The sequence below is a fragment of the Callithrix jacchus genome, chromosome 16 (assembly GCF_049354715.1).
Source record: "Callithrix jacchus isolate 240 chromosome 16, calJac240_pri, whole genome shotgun sequence".
Lineage (NCBI taxonomy): Eukaryota > Metazoa > Chordata > Mammalia > Primates > Cebidae > Callithrix > Callithrix jacchus.
The window spans coordinates 36,147,914-36,165,016 of NC_133517.1; the positions used below are offsets into that span (position 1 = coordinate 36,147,914).

Below are 17,103 nucleotides of genomic sequence, written 5' to 3' on the forward strand. Positions count from 1 at the left end.
GTCTTAGTGAGGGTCTTTTTGAACTCATCATTTGGATATTCAGTGGGCCCTCTTATTGTCCATTACATTTTTTTGTTTTTAATTTTGGTTTCTTATATTACTTACTGCTTCTTCATTATATCTCCTAATCTTAATTTAAAATTTTAATTTCAGATCTATCTTAATTTTTAATTTCCCAGAGCCTTTGTTCTCTGATTTTTTTATAGCATTCCTTTTTCATGACATCTTTCTGAGGCTATTAATTATATTTTTTCTGAGATATTGTTCTTCTTCATGCTTTATCTCTGTTTTTTTTTTACTACTTTTTCTATTGTTTTTTTCTTTTGATAGAAGTTTTATGCAGACGTTTATCTATATTTGAGAGCAGGTCACTGATTCAAGTCTCTTTGCATGCAGGCAGGGGATAGATGAAAACTTTCTCCTCCTCATCCTCTCCCTCCTCCTCATCCTTCCATGCCTCCTTGTCCTCTTCCTCCTCCTCCTCTTCTTTTTTTGTAAAGCTGTCAGCTATAGTACCAATTGGTCTTTTTTTTTTTAGGGCAGATTTCTCTGGGGAAAGATCCTGTAATCTCTTGTAGGAGATACGTCTGAGAGACAGCCTTCTAGGAGATAAGAGAGGTAATAGGGGTGAAGCTCTTATCTACTTTTCAGACAATAGACTTTAATTGAATTCCTTTGTTTTTAGAGTAACTTTTTATTCTTGCTTTCTTCTCTGCCTGGTATTCCTGGTCCACAAGCTCTGTAGTCCAAATTTCTCTGCAGAATAAATTCTTCTTCTCTTAATATATTGGGGAAGGGTGGTTTTCTGGTTTTGTGAGAATTTGCAACCAATACTTCTGTTTTTCTCCCAGCTTTATTGGGGTATATTTGACAAGCAGAAATTGTATATTTGAAGTGTACAACCTAATGTTTTGATATATGTATATATTGTGAAATGATTACCACAATCAAGTTAATTAACATTTTGATTACCTCATATAGTTAGTGTGTGTGTGTGTGTGTGTGTGTGTGTGTGTGTCTTTGTGGTAAGAACACTAAATATCTACCTTCTTAGTAAATTTCAAGTACATAAAACAATGTTGTTAACTATAGTCACTATACTGTACATTGGATTATTCACCCTGCCTAACTGAGACTTTGTATTCTTCGACTAAAGTCTTCCCATTCCTCACCCACCTCAATGCCTGGCAACCACCATTCTACTCCTTGCTTCTATGAATTAAACAACTTTACATTCCACATATAGTCATGATCATGCAGTGCTTGTCTTCTTGTGTCAGGCTTATGTCACTTGGCATAATATCTTCCAGGTTAGTACATTAGCACATGTTGTTACAAATGGCAAAATTCCCCCCTCTTTTTTTTTTCTTTTTGAGATGGACTCTTGCTCTGTCTCCCAGGCTGGAGTGCAATGGCACAATCTCGACTCACTGCAACCTCTGCCTCCCAAGTTCAAGTGATTCTCCTGCCTCAGCCTCCTGAGTAGCTGGGACTACAGGTGCCTACCACCACACCCAGCTAATTTTTGTATTTTTTAATAGAGACAGGGTTTCGACACGTTGGCCAGGCTGGTCTCAAACTCCTGACCTTAGGTGATCCACTCGCGCTGGCCTCCCAAAAGTGCTGGGATTACAGGCATGAGCCACCACATCTGGCCAAAATTCCCTTCTTTTTAAGGCTGAATAATATTTAATTTTATGCATCTACCACAATTTCTTTATCCATTTATCTGTTTATGGAGATTTGGGTTGTTTCCATATCTTGGTTTTTATGAATAATTTTGCAGTGAACTTGGGAGTGTAATACTCCTGCTTTATCCTTACCCCAACCTCCACCTTTAGAAGTATAGGTCAGCAGCAGCTCACCTATGCTGGGTCTTTATACACTCTAGTCTGCCGTCACTGGCTTATCTCTCTATAGGTAGTCAAGTTTCAACAAGTCCATCTGCTTTCCATTGTCCAAAAATTTGAAGTTGTATTCTCTCTTTTTTTATCCTTATGGTATTATACATTTCAAAATTCATTTACTATTATTTTAGTCAGGTTTGGAAAAAATGGAAATGCATGCATTTATTCAATTTACTATATTTAGCCAGAATTACTAGGATTTTTCCAATCTAGGAAGACGAAGTAAGTCTTCTTTCTTACATTTATATTTTATTGATTAAATCAGTAACTAAGTATATAAATTAGAAAATATACTTGGTGGGGATATGTAGCAAGTTTCTTTTTAAAAAATCACTATAGGCTGGGCATGGTCACTCACGCCTGATATCCCAGTATCCCATGCCAGATACCCTGCTGGAGGCCAGGAGTTTGAGACTAGCCTGGGCAACACAGAAGAGACCCCACCTCCACAAAATACAATTAAAAAAATTAGCACCTATAGTTTGAGACTAGCCTGGGAAACACAAGACTCCACCTCCACACAAAAATATTAAAAAATTAGCACCTATAGTCCTAGCTACTCAGGAGATTGAAGTGGGAGGATTATCTGAGGTCAGGAATTTGGAGGTTACATAGAACTATGCTCATACCACTGCATTCCAGCCTGGGTGATAGAGGGCAACCCTGTCTCTAAAATAAATAAATAAAAATCAGTACATATTGATTTAATATAAGCTAACACACTCTAGTTACCAATAGAAATATTAAATGAATTAACGAAATTAAATTTATAAAGCATATTTGTTATTTTCTTTTTCATATGTGAACAGATTTTTTTAAAGTAATGCAATTTTAAAATCTTCTATATACATTTGTTTCAACCTACTTCCAGAGATCTCCCTTCCACAGCTACCTTGAATTCTTTCCTCTTATGTTTTATATTCCAAATACTTGCCACGGATAATCCTTGTAGCGATATTACAAATAAAATCATTTTATCTATTCAATAATATATATTGAGTATGTACCAGGTACTAAGCTAGGTGCTGGGAAACAGTGGTAAACAGGAAGCACAGTCTCTGTCTTCATGAAATTTTCTAACCTAATAGTAGAGAAATGGATAGCAAATGGACTAGCCTGAAAAAGCACAAGGGTACAATTTTGGCTTTTATTTTTCAGCAAAGTCATGACGATGGTCAAGAATAGCATAGAGTTTAGGAGAGAATTGACTGTATGAATAAGGTAGAAAAGGGAATGAGGAAAAAAGAGCAATGAAAAAGACAATTGTTATAAAGGTTTATATTTAATTTTTAGAATCATCTGGCAATGAATTCTAGAGAATGATCTAAATTGAGAGTTTAGATAAATATGTATGTGCCATGGTTTTTATTATTTAAAAAAATAATTTATACATTTAGTTATTTTTCCCCCAAAAGAAAATTACTAAAGTAATGTGCAAGCCAGAGGCCAACTTGTAAAGTTGGCTCTTCCAGAGACTAACGTCTAAAGCTGGCTCTTCCTTACTTAATTTTCAGTGCAGGCAAGTGAATCATATTATCATATTAGCACAGTAATTATGATTTAAAACTTTAATCCTTTAGCAAGAAAATATGTTTTAGATTAAAATACAGAATTTAATGATGATTTCTTCATAACATGTTATTTGCCCTTCAAACTGTTAATTACTAGGTTAATTCATTTCCTTGTTTCCTACTTTGTTTTAGCCTTGGCTTGCAAGGCTCAAAGCAATTGAGATAAGTTACAAAGATGCATTAAGTTCAATAGGCTTGAAAATCAAATGTGAAACAATGGGGCAGAAAAAAATAACCTGAAGTCATACACATGAATATAAGTATGCTAATATTTAGTCTAATACAGTTGATAAAATTAGTCTGAATCTTAGCTCTGAGTTTTCCAGAGTCAAAGAAAAGAGGAAAATATGATCTGTGACAAAACATTCAAGATATTTTATTGAAAAGATCACATAGGAAATACTTTTCCTGAAATAATGAGCTCTCTCTCGAGGAAGAATTCTCCCAAGGATTAAAATAAAAGAACTATTGTACGTGACAAGGCTTTTATTATATATAAAAAGAAAACTTGTACTTAAAAATAATTTAATTTTGATATTTTAACCCCAGAAAAAAAATGCTAAAGTAGGCCAGGCGTGGTGCCTCACACCTGTAATCCCAGCACTTTGGGAGGCTGAGGCGGGTAAATCACAAGGTCAAGCTAGAGACTAAGTTCTCTATATTCTCACAGCATCCTTTTGTTTATAATAACATCTTTTAATATACCAATGTTATAATGCTAAAGTTAAATTTTCTAGGAATTCACAATATTTACACTATTCATTTCACAGCCTAGCTGGGACTATGGATGAATTTAGAAAAGCTAGATTTGCATTTTCCAAGATGTATTCAATGAATGTGCATTCATTTTATAGGTTAATAATAGGTGATTGTGAGTAAAGAGTTCCATGTTCATTGGGAATTGCTAAAATTAAAAAAATTAAACAGAATTTATAATAGGATATTATTTAACAATTTTAGCATATACCATTGTGTATATTTAAGATGGAGTTTTTATATTGTATGTCCAAACATTTTTTACCCTCCAAACCATTTTAAGATCCTCTAGCCTAAGTAGTGATTTGAAGGGCATTGTTTAAAAAATAATTTCCCAGAAAAATGAAATGACTATAAATCCTGTAGCTAGTTCTCCATAAATGTAAAGCAATTTCTTAACACAACTGAATAGCAGAGTTTACTATTACATTTCTGAAGGGCCCATGGTGTCTGTTGATAAAAGGCATAACCAGATACTTTGTCAATCAACACTGACTGAGGGCTGTTGTTGTTTAATAAAAGCCAGCACAACTTGGTTCAAACTTTGTCCTCAAGTGGGCCAATTTAGTAACTTCAGGCAGGGTCAGATTTTTTTTTTTCATTTGTATACAAGGACAAATGGGTGCCATAGCAGAGAGGGACAATAGTTTTAACTTGAACATAGTTCAAAGTGTTACCAGTTGCCTATACCTATCTATCTACATATTTCAGTAAGGTACTATATTAGTTTTAGGAAATACAGTTTTGTTTTTACAAGTCTTCTAAGATTAGTTGCAAAATATATCTTGGGGAAACTTAATTTATCTGTTACATGTTATAGAATAGTTAGAAATAAGTCAAATATTACAAGATCTTTACTAAAAATGATTGGAGTTTAGAGAAGTTGCTTTTACTCTTTCTGATAGAAATAAGGGATTTTATTTTATTTTTGTCTAATGAGACTTTAAGGTCTGGCAATAAAATTTTAAGAATCCAGAAGCCAGATTTTAGATGAGGAAACAGTACCAACTCAACTTATTTTCCGAAGAATAGGTATTGGTATTCATTTGAATAGATTCTAAGAAACTTACTCTAAAAATAGATGCTTTTATTTCTCAGTTTGCTCCATTTAAGTGAATACTTGCAGATAACAACAACAACAAAAAAAAAACAGAAATGGTAGATTGCTGCTGGCAATGTAATATATTAACTACAGAAAAAAGTCTCCACTGTTTGTTAGTTATTGATTTATCATGCATAATTTGTGCTAAAATGAAGAACATTGGACTATAAATGATAACATTGGACTAAACAATCTCCTTAGGGTTCATCTAAAATACTGGAATTCCTATGTCAGTCTGTTAGTCTTAAGTCTTGGATTTTGAGTTACTCTTGACTCAAAGGTTTCATACTTGCCTTCTCAAACCAGTTTGCTCTTTTAACTATGAAAAACTTAAATTTGTTATTTATAAATAACATTTGAAATGACATTAAAAGTTCAGTAACTATCCTAAGCCTATTACAGAAACATAAAACTACTTCATAATAGTTCTATATTCTTCCACTGCTTAATGTTCTGTACCAATTTCTGTAGAACTCTATATTAATATCTGCCTTAGCACATTAAGAATTTTTACTTTAAGAGTAATTTAAAAATAAATCAACTTGTTACAATAAGTAATTTTCTCATTATAAGTAAGGAAAGAAATATTTGCTCTTGTTTGAAAAATAAGTGCCCTTGGTTTGACATTTGCAGCTGTTAAAAAAATAATCATTTTGTAAAGAGAATGAACATTCATGTGAAGTTTTCTTTCTTTTTTATTTGTTATTTATCTTGGGACTCTATGTTCCTGTTGTGACTGAGAGATCATAACAAGGTTAACTAAATTTCATGAGATTTGAAATAAACATGAAGAGAAAGGAGTCCATGAAATTTAAATTCATATGTTCTTTTCTGATATCTAATCATAAAAGAAAAAAATATGCATCAGATATTTTCTAAAAGCTATCTTCTATTGTGTGGAAAACATTCGAATATGCACAAGTTATTGAAACCCTACTGTAACTAGAATTTGAGCTTTCTGAAGAGAAAAATTAGTGGCCTGGATTCCCAAACGAAACAATTTTAATAAAAACAAGTAGTTTTGATGACAAACTGCCAAAGTACTTAAATAAATGTCCCCAAATCTATCAAGGAAATACACTCTTTATAAGGAGGTATATAGAAAAGCAAACAAGATAGAAGAAGATTGCTACAGAGTCAACAAAATATATTTCATGGAATAAAGGTTTACTTTATTCTTTCATATTCTTTCAAATTGCATATTCTTTCAAAGACTATCTACGACCAGTAAGTCATTTCAGCTATCTGAATAACACTCTTATGAGAAAGGTGGCACATTTATTACTTACATTTACAGGGAAGAAAACTGTACTAAACAGTGTGTTTTTGTTATATTGTATAAGCAATGACAAGAAACAGTTCCTGACTTCAGTTCTACCTATATCTAATTTGTTTAGTTTACATACTTGGTGGCTTTCTTGCATAAAATAAATAGTTTAATTTTAGTAATGAATCTAAATATTCAGGTATTTAAAAGGCCAGCCCTCAATACTTAAAGGAAAAATAACTTTGATGGTATATGAAATATGTTTTTATTCCCTGTTAGTGAACTGAGACTTACTCAACAAGATGACCCCAATTACGGTATTACATTCAGTATTCATGTAGAGCAAACCTAGATTGCGTCAAAGCATTGGAAAAGTCATGGGAACTGTTTCAGAGGAAGATTCCAAACTATATTTTAAGAGAGGGAGAGAAGTGTTGAAGGGAAAAGCTCATGTACCATGAGAAGGTGATTGCTTCTGTTGTGATCTCTGATGACATTTTAAGGAAAAGAAATGTCTTATCAGATTGGATAGTTTTCAGTTGTTTTCTTTTCAATTCCTCTCTTTATTTATTTTACAGTGGATGGAACTGAGGTTCAACACTCTGGCAAAATGCCCACACTGCAAAAAAATGTAAGTTCCCTACCATTGGAAATACTAATGAGAAGTACTTGAGAAAAATTTGAAGAGTTCAGAATTTTCACTTAAGTAGATTCTGATTTTAAGACATGCTGTGAAGTGAATGCATTCCAATATATTTATGCTTTGTAAGACTAAAAAGAAGATATCCTAAAACAAATATATCCCATTATGAAATTAAAAGGATTAGGCTTAAGTATCATTCTCCAAAGGGAAATCAATTTCTAGTATAAAAAAGTAAAATTGCTAAGATTATCAGTAACCTGGTTAAGAGATTATAATCTATTGCAAATAATCTAAAATTTACATTTATAAAATGGGCTACAATCTGGGAGAAAATTAAAATTGTTCTGGCCTTTTTCATCTCCTGCCTAATAATATTATTACTAATGGCAACATTTATATAACTGTCTATCTTAACTATTTAGCCTATTTTTCTCTATTCCTAAATGATGTACCTAATGAAAGTAACATAAGACAATATAAAATGGAAAATAATAGAAGATATTTTGAATAAAGACATTTTATGGCATCTGTGTTGGGGGTCCCAAGACTACACCAAGGTTCCTTTATTTTCTACGGGGACTCATAGAAATTAATATATAGTTGTACTCACAGATGTAATTTATTATAGCAAAAGTATGCAAAGCAGAATCAGCAAAGGGAAAAAGCACATGGAGCAAAGTCTGGAAGAAACTAGGGACAAGATTCCAAGGGGCCCCTCCAAGTGAAGTACCCCAGCAGTAAATTATTACCACAAATGTACCATGTTGTCTACCAGGAGGTTCATTAGAAACTCAGTGCCCAAGGTTTCTACTGGAGCTGGTTACATAGACACTTACTACCTAGCACACATCAAAATTCCAAATTCCTGTTTGAATGGAATTTGTGTTTAGCATAAACCATAGTGTTTACACAAATAATTTATACATAATAAGCCACTTTTACCAGTTATAGAATGATGGGAATTCTCCCCAAATCTAAATTTCTAGTTGCCAGCTAAGGGCCAACCTTGCAAGCAGGGCTTTGTAAGGATAGAAGTCTCAGGCCTGCTGTGTTAACTCTTTTCTGCACAGCATCTATTTTGATAATAAAATTATAATTTAAAAATTATTGTTATCCTCATACATATGTATTATAAATTAAGCAAAGTAAGTTCAACTGGAATTCTTAGATGATTCAATTTTTATTATTGAAAATAAAAGGTTAGAAATAATATTTATATTTTAATTTGTGTGATCCTTAGTATGATATAAATACCTTATCTACATTGAGAGTTGAAAAATCCCATGAATGGTTTGTGGAGAAAATAATTGAAAAGTAGAATATATATAACAAAATATCTCTATCTCTGCTAGATCTGACCTTAACTAAATATAGCTCTGTAAGAAAAACTTCTTTACAGACAATTCTCAAAAGACAGTTTCTTTTTTATTTGTGAAATTAATCATACTAATTCTTTACTGAATCCAGTAGAAGTCTGTACATGGAGAAGCAATGTGGATAAACCCTAAAAAGTGCACAAAATAATATACACATACTTGAGGGACCACCCACACTCCCCCCCTCCAAAATATGTGAATATACACATGGATGATATATATTTCTGGGTATTATCTGAATTTTCACAAAAATGTACAAAATTAAATTGCAAATATATTCACCAAGAACATTAAAATGGAAAAAAAAAAGATCTTACAGAAAAAAAAGGCAGAGATTACTTCTTTTTTTTTTTGAGACAGAGTCTTGCTCTGTTGCCTAGGCTACAGTGAAGTGGTACGATCTCAGTTCACTGCAACCTCTGTCTCCCAGGTTCAAGCAATTCTCCTGCATCAGCCTCCTGAGTAGCTGGGACTACAGGCATATGCCACCATGCCCGACTAATTTTTCATTTTTAGTAGAGGTGTGGTTTCACCATGTTGGCCAGGCTGATCTCAAACTCCTGACCTCAGGTGATCTACCCACCTTGGCCTCCCAAAGTGCTGGGATTACAGGCATGAGCTACCCAGCCTGGCCTGGCAGATACCTATTGTGGTTAACAGACTATGTGCTAATCAGTGTGATAGTTTATATATACATATATACTAGCTATAATCTTTACAGCAGTCATATAATACATGGATTATTATAATTTTAAAAATCAGAAACTGTTAAGAGAGGTGAAGGATTTTGCTCAAGGGAATTGGCTGGTTAATTATTTTCCTATAATGGCAATATTTTTACTATGAATAAAGAAGTATTGAATGTCTGGATACTACGTGATTTGTTAAAATATCACAAGACAGTATATTAATATGAAGAAGAATTTGTATCAACTACTTAGGGAACAACTGGCATAGACATTCACATGGAATACATAGGTTTAAACATTATTCTAAGAGGAAGGTTTGTAGAATTGGAGTCACATGCTAAACATGGGAGGACCTGGAGCATTCATTACTTATGTGAATGTCAATACTGTTATCATGTGAACTCTCCTAGCTGGTATCTGGATTTCTTTGCTTTTTGAATGTTTTCCTTCATAACAAAATGATGGGTGATCTTTTGGACTAAGATTATGAGACAGCTTTATTTCTTTAAACACGAATATACTAACACTAGTTTTAAGTTACAGAAGTTGCTAAATTTATTACTATGAAACAAGTGTGTTATGTGCTTACCTCACAAAATGTGTGGTACCACTCCAAAGACTAAGGGGCATTTTCTCATCTTGCTGTTTCTTACTCATATGGTAGCTGGTACTATGATAGCTAAAGGTGATGTCATTCTTTTAATTGGGTGGCTTGTGGCCACTGCCAGACTGAAGGTGTACTTGTAGCATTCTGAAATACAGTTCAGGCTATGTTTCTGTGCAAATGTTATAGTGGACTTATGACTAGTAGAGACATTGACTTAATCCATGACAATTGTCACTGAATATCATTTATTTTACATCATTGATGTAATCCTTTGTGAATCACTTCCTGCCATTTTAAACAATAGTGGAAGTACTCTCAAGTGTTGTTATCCTTTTATTTTGCCATTTAGTGCTACATTTTATAATTATTCATTAATTCAACAAACAATTCTGTGCTAAGTACTTGTTGCTTGAAATAAAAGACATAATCTTGCCTTCAAAGAATTTAGTCTTGTGGGCATAGTAGGGAGAATAATTAATTACTATAAAGTTTTAAGTGCTTTGAAAGAGGTATGACCAAAAGGCTTTACTTTGAAGAGTCCCTAATCCAGATTAGAGGGAAAGGGATTATGAGTGAAGGTTTTCAGGAGGGAGTGATATATGAACTAGGTTATAAAGGATGAGTGAGAATTGTGTGAAAAAGAGGGTGGGATAATACACTATAGAAGGAGCTAGCTGTGCAAAGGTACAAAGAAGTCAGAGTATAGATGTATTAGTAAAAAAAAAATGGAATAGGTAGGACTGAATATAAAGGGATGAGAGAGAGATATTGGGGTCAAGAATGACTATTACTGAGAGGCTGTAGAACCATTCACTGAGACAGGAAATGCAGGATTTAGAAGAAATGTGTCTGGCAGAAAATGATACATTCATTTTGAATGTATTAGATAGGGAATCCTTGGTTTGCTAGATTGGTTAATCATCATTCCATCTATCTGTTTTTCAAATCAGCAATCTTGGATCAATATAGCCATTGCTTCTCCCTTTCTTACCAAGATAACTGAGAGTTGAAAAAATTCTGTGTTGATCAGCTCTTTACACACATATAGCTTTATACTTTATCTAAAATGCTCTATATTCCAAAGTGTTCTTGATTCTCTCTCCATTTCCCAAAACAGCTATCTCCAGATATTTACTATTCCTTCTAAATCCCCACCTCAGTACCCCCAGCTCTCCAAGTCTCATCCAATGAATTGCCTCCTATCTCTCTGAAATAACTGAAGCTATCTGTGGATTCTCTCATTTTTGTAGTTCATACTTGTAAACCTGTCTTTATCCATGCTCACTTCATTTTCTCTTCTTAGAGGGATTCAGGTCTCTTCTTTCCAAGGCTTATGCCTTCATATAATTATGGCACCCTATTCTCTCTGGACAATTAGTCATCAGTCCCCAGTAGGACACTGAATTTGCTGTAATGAAATACACTTCCCAATCATAAATTCCAATATTTTGGTTCTCATCCTGCTTGTTTTCTTTGTAGCATTTCATTCTATTGATCATCCTAGGTGCGCTGATAATTTTAGGTGTCAACTTGACTGGATTAAGGAATATCCAAAGAAATGGTGAAGCATTACTTCTGCATATGTCTGTGAGGGTATTTCTAGAGGAGACAGGGGTGTGTACTGAGTGGAGAAGATCTGCCCTCCAATTGGCTGGGGGCCCAATAGAAAAAAAAAGGCATTGTCCAAGTTCACTCGTCTGGAACTTGGACACTCTTTTCCTGCCCTTGAACATCAGAACTCCAGGCTCTCTGGCCTTTGGACTCTAGCACTAACACCAGTAGTCCCTCAGCTTCTCAGGCCTCATCCTCAGAGTAAGAATTACACAGTTGGATTCCCTGATTCTGAGGCTTTTGGACTTGTACTGAGCCACACTACCAGCATTCCAGGGTCTCCAGCTTACAGATGCCCTGTTGCAAGACTTCTCAGCCTCGTTAATCGCATTAGCCAATTTCCTTAATAAATTGCCTCTTACTATCTAATCTATCTATCTATCTATCTATCTGTCTGTCTGTCTGTCTGTCTGTCTGTCTGTCTGTCTGTCTGTCTGTCTGTCTATCCATCCATCCGTCCCTCTGTCTCTCTGTCTGTCTGTCTATTTATATACCTATCTATCTGTCAACTATCTCCTACTGGTTCTGTCTTTCTGGAGAACCCTGACTTATACAGTGATTTCTTTTCCTTAAAGTTTGTTTTCTTGGTTTCCAGACACTGGTTTTTCCTGGGTTTCTCCCACTTCTCACAGCTCTCCTTTGTTGGCTTCATTTCCTCTTCCAAGTTGTTAAATTTTGCTATTTTCCAAAGTTGGAACTTGACCATACTATATCTGGGTTTTCTCTTATGTTCCTATGTCATTTAGATGCCATTAAATGACTCCAGATATTTCTTTGGAGCTTCAGATGTAAATATATTATCTCTATGCACTACATAGCTTAGAGTTAACTTGGTATCTCATGGACATTTCAAACACAACCTGACCCAATATTTCCACCTTACTCTGCAAACTAATCTCCCATGTGTGTTAACAAATATATTTTGTTTTCTTTTTTCACCCCCTACATTATTTCTAGAAAAATACTTAATGAATGTTATCTTGTCTGTCCAATTGACCAACCTAGAAATATGAGTATATTTTTCATCATTCTCTGTATTTAAATGGAAATATCCTATCAATTCTGTCCCTTGACATTTTAATTCTATCCGCTTATTCTCATGATTTCTACTTTAGTTCATGCATTCATTATCTCTCACCAAGACTATTATTGCATTGGTTTTCTAACTTATCTCATGACCTCCAATCCTGCAATTATCTATTCATTTACTAGAGTAGTAGTTCCTAAATGCATACATCATTTTAGATTATCTGGCATCAAATCATTTAGTGGCTCCCAAATTCTTAGCTGTGGCATACAGTTGAGCAAGTTGTAGCCTGCACAATCTGAAGAGGTATAATTTCCATTGTTATTTTAGGTTTGTATATTTAGTTGCATATAAATTATTCTGAGACTTCTTTTACTTATTGGCATCAATATACCATATGGTTTATTATCATCCCATTGGATAAAATCCAAAATCAAACTTCAAACTTAACTTTAAGTCTTCGCCTAACCTTTCTACTGATATCTTTGTTTTATTCTACCTCTATACACAAAACCTATTTATTTCCTAGCCCCAAAAAATTCTACTTCTACTTTCATAAACATATTATGCAGTTCTTTTCTTCTGTTCCTGAGTCTTATCCTGAGAGGCCTAGAATGGGTTGGCTACTCCTTTCCTCATCCCTGTCTACCTGGAAAACACCTATTTAACCTCACAAATTAGCTGAAATTTCCCTTGCTTCTGCTATTCATCTGTAGAAACCTTCTGTGGCAGAAAGGCTGTTCTGCTGCTCGTTCCTTGAACAAATTTTCTTTTTTCACACCTGAACAATTCTAATGTAATCAGCTGAAATGACTTACTCCCACATCTATTCACATTTTACTCTACCCTTAAGTCTCATGTAATAAAGCCTTTCCTGGCTGCCTTCTGAAAATTGTAATGTAAAGAACATTGTTTGGCACCTTTTTCCCTTATAAATTCCTGTAGCACTACCTACACTAGTATTTTCCTGCTGTCCTTTATAATCTTAGTGTTTCATAAGGTGTTTTTATGAAGGGAAAAATAATCTAAAGAGTGAATAGTTAGATGTTTGGGAGCACTGAATGGTCTTTTCATCTTGGAGATTCACTGTCCACATTTTTGCATATGCCCTTGACTTTCACATCCAGTAATATGAAAAACCAATTAAATAAAAACCATTCCTTTAAATGCATAGCTCAGCTTATGTGACAGTTACAAAAAAATTCCCAGGGCCCAAAAATGAAGACGAAATGACAACCAGGACTATCCTAAAGGTATTTGCCAATACCAGGGATTTAGAGCCTGAGTTTCAGTGTCCAGTAAACAACATGAGAGAAGGCCTTGGCTTCACACAAGGAAGAGGGGTTGGAATACTAGCCCCTCTCAATAAAGTACTTAAAAGTGTGCTTCCCTGAGAAAACAGTGGGTCAGGAAAAAGAAATTTACCAGAAAAGGAAGACTGCAAAGAAATAAATTTGTAATAACAATGAATTTAGGTTTAAATTTTATATTACTTAAAATTAGATGTACGATAACCTAGTTCTAGAAACTAACTTAAAAGTTTAAGGTTGGTATCACTCTAGCGAGCCTGAGAAAAGCAAATGAAAGTTCTGTGTGGAGCAAAGCATCCCTAAACTATCCATGCAAATATTTTTTTGTATTAATAGCTGCCAAAATAAGTTTTCAAAAAAAGCTACTAGTCATAGGAGGAAACAAGATTCCAGAAGCATAATCAACATTGATAACAAACAGCATAATTAGACTCCTAAAAACTTAAGATTTATAATTACTAGATATGGAGTATGTTAAAACTATGCCTAAGATGTTTTAAAAATAAAAATAAGAGAAAACGAATAAGACTATTTAAAAATTATCAGGTAATTCACAAAAACATACACATGATTATTGTAAATGTGACACATGCAACCGCTTAGATGAATTCAATTTATGCTGAGAAAAAATAAAGCTAGCCATACAAGGCTACCTGCAGCAAGATTTCATTTATGTAACATTTTTCAAATGACAAAATTGCAGAAATAGAGAATGGATTAATGATGGTGTGGCAGGCACAAGGTGTGGGGTGGGTAGAAAGGAGGGGGTAGTTATAAAAGGATCCTTACAGTGATAGACTGTTCTCTATTTTGACTAGGGTAATAGATCCATGAACCTAAACATGTGATAAATTGCATAAAATTAAAGACAAATCCATACTCATATAACTGAGAAATCTGAATACTGGTGAATTATATGAATGTTAATATCCTGTTTATAATATTGTATTATAATTTGCAAGATTTACTATGGGGGAAATTGGGCAAAGGGCACGTGATATTTCTCTGTGTTATTTATTACAGCTGCTTGTGAATCTATAATTGTCTCAAGTAGTAAATTGAAAAAAAAAACCAGACAGATATAGAAATAAACAGTAGCAATTCTAGAAATTTTGTAGTACATAAATTAAAATGCATGTAAAGGATAAAGAACAGATCAGATGAAGGAGAAGACTAAAGTTATAAATTGGAATATAGAGGTAAGTGAATTATCAAGAATCCAGCATAGAGAGACAAAGATGAATGTAAGATTAAGAGAAAATATACTATTAAGATGCCTATTATATATCTAATGTAGAAGGAACAAACAAAGAATGGGATAGGGCATTTTAGGAGATAATCTCAAAGAATTTTCAGATCTATGAAAGATATGAATTTTTATATTAAAAAAGAATAGTGAAAGCCAAGCAGGATAAATAAATGTGTCACAGTGAAATTGTAAAAACAAAACAAAACAAAAAAAAAACCTAAGAGAAATAGTAGGTAATTAAAAGCAGAGAGATAAAAGGCATATTTTCAATATGAAAAGGACAACTGTTCTGTCAGCAAATGTCTCAACAGAAAAAATAGAAGCCAGAAAATTTTTAAAATATATCAAAAATACTAAGAAAAATTAACTGTCAAACTATACACCTATCTAAACCATCAAAGAATAGTGAAGATAAAATAAGGATATTTTCAAATGCAAAACCAACAAATCTAAAAACAAACAAACAAAATCCAGTGTATCTACCATCTGGGCACTCTTACTAAAAAAAACTGCTAAATGGTAAAGTAGGGAATATGAACAACTATTCCAGAAGAAATTTCTGCAATGCAGGAAGGAACGGTAAAACAATAAATTGTAACAATTTACCAGAAACATTGACTATATTAAATAGCAAAAACAACAATATCAATTATATTAATGCTAATAGATTTCGAGAAACAAAAATACAATAAAAATAAAATACTGGAAAACAATAGCATTAAGATGGCAGTTGAATGTCTGGAGTTAAAATTTTCTAAAATCCTTGTATTTATCAGGAAGGTGGATTTACTAAATGACTTTAGTTTTCAAAAGGTATATATGTTAAAATTTTAAGTACAACTACCAAATGAATGAAATACATTGTAACACTTTCAGTATAATAAAAGGGAAATGAAATAAAAGAGTAACGGTCAATATGAAAGAGTCTGGAAATAAGAGTAGAAAAGCAGAAAATACAGGAATAGTAGAAAGCCAAAATGAGATGTCAGAAATAGTCCAAGCATATCATTAGACAAATATTGCTTAGTAAAACTTAACAGAGGCTGGGCTCAGTGGCTCACGTCTGTGATCCCCGCATTTGGGGAGGCTGACGCGGGTGGATCATGAGGTCAGGAGTTTGAGACCAGCCTGGCCAATGTGGTGAAACCCCATCTCTGCTAAAAATACAAAAATTAGCCAGGCATGGTGGTGGCACGCCTGTAGTCCCAGCTGCTCAGGAGACAGAGGCAGAAGAATATTTTGAACCCAGGAGGTGGAGGTTGAGGTGAGCCAAGATTGTGCCACCAATGCGTCCAGTCTGGGTGACAGAGCCAGACTCCTTCTCAAAAAAAAAAAAAAAAAAACAAAAAAAAAAAACTTAACAGAAATGATAAGACTAGATGTAAGAACACCTATATATAATTTGAAGAAAGAATGCATGAAATATTAGAACATAGAACAAAAGTATAAGGATAGAAAAAGATATAAGGGTCATTGTTGTTTTATAGATTACATTTAAACTATAAATCTTTAATCCATCTTGAGTTAATTTTTATATTTGGTATAAGGAAGGAGTCCAGTTTCAATCTTCTGTATATGGCTAGCCAGTTATCCCAGCACCATTTATTGAATAGAGAATCCTTTCCCCATTGCTTGTTTTTATCAGGTTTGTTGAAGATCAGATAGTTTTGTGTGGCCTTATATCTTGGTTCTCTATTCTGTTCAATTGGTCTGAGTGTCTATTTTTGTACCAGTAATATATATTGCATGTAGATATCACATATGTATTAAATGTGTAAGAGAGTTTATGATTGATCCAATAAGTACTTATTGATAATTGCCTTATCCTGTAAGGAGATGGCACTTGAGTTGTGAAGTAGGAGTAAGTTATTATTATTTTTTCTGAGAAGATTTCTCAGATGTAGTGACAATTTGAGCGAGGGAAAAAGAGCATGGGTTTTCTAAGCAGAATTTAGGCACTGAAATTAATGTACTAAACTGTATTCTCT

The 17,103-nt window shown here is 33.7% G+C and overlaps 1 protein-coding gene across 2 annotated transcripts in view; it reads left to right on the forward strand.

Annotated features, from left to right (window-relative positions):
- The window catches only part of PIP4P2 (phosphatidylinositol-4,5-bisphosphate 4-phosphatase 2), a 75,114-nt gene that overhangs the window by 54,057 nt on the left and 3,954 nt on the right, over positions 1-17,103 (forward strand). For both annotated transcript variants that reach the window (XM_035277613.3, XM_002759059.7), the window contains one exon: positions 7,182-7,234. In XM_035277613.3, coding sequence (XP_035133504.1) covers positions 7,182-7,234 — 53 coding nt within the window. The remainder of the gene's footprint in view (positions 1-7,181; positions 7,235-17,103) is intronic.